General features: G+C 45.4%; 1 protein-coding gene across 1 annotated transcript in view; it reads right to left on the reverse strand.

Annotated features, from left to right (window-relative positions):
• Slc16a10 (solute carrier family 16 member 10) overlaps positions 1-6,438 on the reverse strand; it is a 97,017-nt gene that overhangs the window by 6,936 nt on the left and 83,643 nt on the right. The window contains exon 4 of the mRNA XM_021205195.2: positions 4,367-4,510. Coding sequence (XP_021060854.1) covers positions 4,367-4,510 — 144 coding nt within the window. The remainder of the gene's footprint in view (positions 1-4,366; positions 4,511-6,438) is intronic.

Here is a 6,438-nt window from a genome sequence, read left to right on the forward strand (position 1 = left end):
AGACAGCACTGACCTGTTGTACTCAGCACTGTGGAGAGACAGCACTGACCTGTTGTACTCAGCACTGTGGAGAGACAGCACTGACCTGTTGTACTTAGACCCTGGGCTCCAGAAGACGCTAAGCGCCACCTGCTAAGCCACTGGAGGAGCAGAAGTGTCTTTCCAGGCAGATACAAAGTTAGATTCAGATGCTGCCCTTGACAGCTTACTTAACACAATGTTTCCAGACCGTCACAGCTTCTGGCCAGGAGGCTGCAAACCAAACCAGGCTGTGACCAAGGGAGAGGCAGCGAGGGGCCTGTTCATCCTTCACTGACTAATGGATGCTCCTGACGCTGAGGACCTGCAGTGCTGTGGAAGTGCTTCCTACAGAGGAGGAGAGTGAGGGAACATGGCTGACTTTCTGCACAGAACAGGCCACACACAGCAGTGCCAGCCTAAACGAGACTGCAGGGCCTCTGATTCAGTCTGGGAAAGTTAAGTACTTGGATTCTACCTAAATATTTGGTAAACTCCATACCTTCATATAAAATGTTAGTGATAAGTAAATGAAAAACAGCTTAAGCAACACTGTCTTTTTCAAAGGAAGAGAGTTTACACACAAAGCCGGACATGAACATGAGCCCTACCACCCTTGGCCCATTCTGTACCCCACGCAGGATGAGCAGAGGAGTCCCAGGGCACTTGAGTCCACACCTATGGAGATGATGTCCATACGAGGACTAGGAGTTAGACAAATACCTAAGTAGGCAGGCAGATGGGAGAGGGACCACATGTAGGTAATAAAGGTGGCAAATTTCCAAGCTGGCTGGCTGGCTTCTTCCCACCCTCCAGACAGCAAGACAAGTTCAGGGCAGATCAGGACATGTTTGTGTAACAGCTGTGGGCCAATTAGCTACCAACCCTAAATTATGGAAAACTATACCAACATTCTCCAACAAGGTCAAATCTCCAATCTTGGTTCTGAAGACCCCATCTTCCCACCCTCCCCCATGACAGTCTCCCTTGCTAGGTCCAGAACCACCTAACTTTTCCCAGCTCTGAGCTGTTCTAGGAACCCAGGGACCCTGTCTGTCCTGTTTGTGCCACTCTACCTGGGCTCATGTCTAAGAGCATGGGAAGTATTCAGAATTAGTTTTACAAAATGAAAGCTGAAAAGTATTCAGTGCATCAGATGTCCAGAAGAGGGCACCTTGACATTAGAAAACAACCCTAATTGATCAGCATGAAGCATTATAAAGGGTGGGATGGCTATCCTAAAATAAATAAGGACTTCCATACTATTTGAGACAGAGTCTCAAGCTGAAGGCCAGGCTGGCCTGGCATGGCTGGCAACCCTGCCCCGCGAGTACTGGATACAGGTGTGAGCTGCCATGCCCAGGGTGTGTAGGGTTGGGGGTGGTATGTGCCACAGAGCACATGTGGAGACCAGAGGACAACTTAGTTGAGTACAGCTCTTCCTTCTTCCTTTCCCTAAATTCTGGGCATCAGGCTTGAGGCCCACTGCTGTATTCATGGAACTGTTTCAAAGTCCCTCCCTTATGAGACAAGGTCTCTCTACATAGCCCTGGTTGTCCCAGAACTTACTACATAGACCAAGCCAGCCCTGAACTTGGAGATCTGCCTGCATCTGCCTCCCGAGTGCTGGAATTTGAGGCCTGCTTCACTATGGCCAACTTGGCTCTACATTTAAGAGTACATAAATATGAACGAGGCCTGGATCTTACTCCCCATACTGGTGGGAGGAGGCAGGCGCCAGCCACCGTCTCCACCTCCTTCTAGCTGTGTAACAGACGCTGGCCAATGACTGTCTGCTTGGACCCACAGCAAGGCAGACTCTGTTCCCAAGTGCTGATATCTGTAAGTGGAAGCAAAGAACTATGCCTTCCTTGAAGGGCCGAGCAAGGACTGGAGATGGTGCATGTGGAACACTCAGTTCATCATCTAGGTCATCAGTGTTGCTAATGTAACGACTTAAACACGTACAAGTCATTCCTATAGCTGACGAAGGGAAGATGCTATCTGTAATATGCACCTATTCTGTGTACTTTCCTGCTCCCAGACTCCCAGATTTCACCTTTTATGAGACTGCTCACATGACTTGTCATGGTCAATTCTCCACTCTCTTTTTGGCTCTCCTTTCCCATCCTTTGGATGTAGTTCCCTATGTTCCCATTTACTCATCCGCGAGGCCACCGATAGCCTCTTACTCAGTCACTTCACTAGTTCCTGATGTCTCTAGGCGCACTCTATTCCCAGATGTTTCTTACCAACTTGGTCCCTTCCTTTCAGCTCCCTGGCAGCCTGAATGCTCAGGTCCCACCCACAGTGCTTCTACCCACCCACGAGCTCCAAGCTTAACTTGGCTGTTTTATAGGTATCATACACAAATGTGGCAAAAACAAAAAGTGTGTCTTTCTTGGATTTACTGAATTTCTAATTTCACAGGATGATGAAACCACCATTAGCCAAGCGACAGATCTCGGGTGTGGACAGCATAAATGGCTCCATCAGGCACCTGCTCTCCGTACCTTTGATTTACTGCCTGATCCCAACGACTTTCCCTTGGTTTTTCCTATCTAGACCCCATCAGCAGCTTCCAATTTACATCTGTGCAACGTGTCACTGCCTCTAAATACTGCTATAAACCGCACCCAACTTATGTGTATTATTAGACCAACATTCGTATCTTAGTTAAGACCATTTTCACCACCCCTAAAAGAAACCATCAACTTCCCCAAACCCCAACCACCACCTATTTATTTTCTTAATGGTCTGCCTATTCTAGACATTTTAGATCAATGGAAACATCCAACATATGGCCTTTGTAACTGTCAACTCCTGCCACTCCATTCTCCACTGCATTCTTTCCTTCCCAGTTTCCAGATTGATCTTCATAAAACACTGCCCATGTCAGTACCTGCCTTAAAACTGCAGTGACTTGAGGTAGACTGACAATTATAACATTCATTCCCTTTCATTTTTGTTTGTTTGGCTGTGTTTTTTGAAGTAGGGTCTTGCTGTGTAGCCCCAGCTGGCTTGGAACTTGCTAAGTATAGCAGGCTGGCCTTGAACTTGTGCTGATTTTCTTGCCTATGCCCCACCCCTGTCCCCGGTGCTAGGATTCTATGCACCATTATGCGTGGAAGGTCATCAACTTTCATGCCCATAAAAGGTCATGGCTTTCTCCAGCTATACCCCCTACTATTCTTCCTTTCTGCCTTTCAAGCACTCAGCTTCGCAGGCACACACATACACACATCTATGGGCCCTGTGTTTTCCCTACTTGGGACATTCTTTTCTTCTCTTCCTTATCTCTGTCTCTCCATCTAGCTACCTACTAACTTACAGAAAACCACTTTTCTGTGATGCTAGGGAACAAATCAGGGCTGTGTGCATGTAAGGTAAGCTCTATTACTAAGTTACATCCTGGCTCTTTAAGTAGCTCTCATGTCATTATACTCTTTAGACCCTCACTAGTGATTCAGATTTTTCCCAGGGAGTTGTTATCTCACTGAGCTGTAATACTGTACTATCATGTCTCCTAAGACCTTTGACTACTAACCAGGGATCACAGAATGTGCTGAGCTCTGCAGTATCTAGCAAGTTGCAGAGTTCTGGTATGAAAGACTCACGTCAATTACAAGCTGACAGTCAATAATAATCTTGGAATTAATATCTGTTTAAACACACTCCATATCACCTAGCAGGCAATCTGATTACTTTGTCCTTGAAAATCTATCTGCAAGCTGGTAACAGTAGCAAGCTCTTAAATGCAGCACCTAAAGGATAGAGCAGGGGGCTAGAGAGATGGCTCAGTAGTTAAGGGCACTGACTGCTCTTCCAGAGGTCCTGAGTTCAATTCCCAGCAACCACATGGTGGCTCACAGCCATCTGTAATGAGATCTGAGCCCTCTTCTGGTGTGCCTGAAGAGAGCAACATTGTACTCATATACATAAAATAAATAAATCTAAAAAAAAAAAAATGCAGAGCAGGCAGATCTCTGAGTTCAAGGCCAGCCTGGTCTATAGAGTGAGTTCAAGGAAAACCAGGGCTACACAGAGAAATCCTGTCTCAACAAACAAAAAAGAAAACAAGAAAAGAATACCTGTCTGTAGAAGTTCTATTCTATAATGCATTTAACATCTTTACAGCATATATGCATATATTAGTGCAAGAAGGAGAGCCCAGAGGAGAGCCCAGAGAGGAGCAGGCAAACCTACATCTATAGGGGAAGGAGAGCTCTATAGGGGAAGGAGAGCCCAGAGAAAACCTGTAGGCAAACCTGCATCTATATGGGGAGGAGAGCCCAGAGCAGACCTGCAGGCAAACCTGCATCTATAGGGGAAGGAGAGCCCAGAGTACCTGCAGGTAGACCTTCTTCACACCAGGCAAATAGTCTGCAATGCGGCCAAAGAGAAGCCGTCCAACTCCTGAAGTGATGCCAATGCACATGAAAAGCACCTCTTTGTTGTTTACATCTTGAAACCTTTCCTTTACATGGTTCATCTGTAGGTCAAGAAAAAGAAAACTTCTCTGAATACAGTAAGGCAACCTCACAAGATTGGAGGAATGCATCATTAAACATCAAATGTGGTCTATCTCCCTCTACAATGTTACTCGAACCCCCCTTCAAAATCAAAACATTTAAAAGCAGCTTCTGTGATAATTCTGTGATCTAGAAAAACATATCAAGAAAATCTATGGTGATTTAGCTTGCACAAACGGAATGAGTATTCTGAGGGTGGTGGCACACGCTGGAATCCCAGCCCTTTGGCAGACTAGGGAAGGATTAAGTGTGCAAGGCTGCATAGTACACGCAAGGGCAGCCTGGGTCGTGCAGCAAGACCTTGACTCAGAAGACCAAAACTTCAAAAGACTTGTTATTGCATAATTATTATTTTTAGTAAGCAGATCAATCAGCGCGCACTAACAACAAGCCAGTGTTTTAAAGGAGATTGGAGACCTGGGATATTACCTGCCCCTGGAAGATGGCTAAAGATCATCTTTGCAGTTTTATTTCTTCTGGGAACCAGAACAAAATGGATGCCCTTGCAATATGTCCTACCAGAGCTTCCTACATGGAAGTGTAAGTTCCGTGTGCCATGCCAGTAAATACAGACACACAAACAGTCTGTAGAAGTCAAATCTCTCAGACTGCCAGACCTAAGCCCCATGGCTGAGCTATGATTTAGGACCTCGGTTTGTCTACAATATGGAAATAGCAACAGTATCTATTCCAAGGGTGGTTATAAGAATCAAGTAAAACATATACATAGAGAAGTTAAGAATTAGGACAGATTGAAGCAGTCGCAGAGCGTGTGCAAAACCCTCGGCTTAGCCAACACTAACACCACCTTGGAGGAGTGCCTAGCGTACGGTTAATGAACACATATTCATTTTGATCATCCTTTTACACAGGACCTTTTGGATATTAGCTGTGTGGTAGAAGATGGGGGAGGGGAATAAAGGGTCTTTCTCTCCTCTTAAAGGCTAGTAAAACAGTGTCTATGGTGACCTCTGAGCCCCAGAAAGCCAGGAAGCACATTTTTGTTTGACTTTTCCATATTGACCCTAGCAGTCATTGTCCCTTATATGCTAAGCATCCACTGGAGTTCTAGGAGACTGCAAGCAAATTTCCAACCAAGCTCAACAGCCCAAGTAACAGTGCGGCAGTGGGAAGTGGTATATCTCAGTTCTCTTCGATAAAAAATGCTCATGGGGCTGGAGAGATGGCTCAGCAGTTAAGCGCACTGACTGCTCTTCCAGAGGTCCTGGGTTATATTGCAGCTCACAGCTGTGCCCAACTCTTCTTGACACCCTCTTCTGACCCCTGTAGGCACACACACAGCACAGAGATACACGCAGGCAAAACACACACACACACACATAGAAATAAATAATAAAATTTTTAATTAAAAATAAAAAATGGTAATTTTTAAATGTCTCTGTTTTCACACAGCTTCAGAATAATCTTCTTAAATAGGGCTTTAATCTCACCAATTCTGTCCTCAAAAGTTGCTTGTTACAGCCTACATCCTCTATTCCATCTGCTGATCAAAGCTCTCCATAATCTGTCACTGATCTACCTTTGTATGTTCATTAACTCCTGATCCTTGGCTCAAATGTCTACTGAGCTTGTGACAAATGAAGCAGATGTATGTAGAGAAAGGCACACTGCCAGGGACCGTTACTACCCACATTGTTGATTCTTCCTCCCAGACTTCTTTAAAAAAAAAAGAAAAAAAACCTTAAAATTTAGAAGAAATATAAAGCGTGGGTCTTGTGTAGAAATGTTAGCACCGCTGGGCCTGGTGGCACACGCCTTTAATCCCAGCACTTGGGAGGCAGAGACAGGCGGATTTCTGAGTTCGAGGCCAGCCTGGTTTACAAAGTGAGTTCCAGGACAGCCAGGGCTACACAGAGAAACCCTGTCT

Source organism: Mus pahari, chromosome 9 (genome assembly GCF_900095145.1).
Source record: "Mus pahari chromosome 9, PAHARI_EIJ_v1.1, whole genome shotgun sequence".
Classification (NCBI taxonomy): domain Eukaryota; kingdom Metazoa; phylum Chordata; class Mammalia; order Rodentia; family Muridae; genus Mus; species Mus pahari.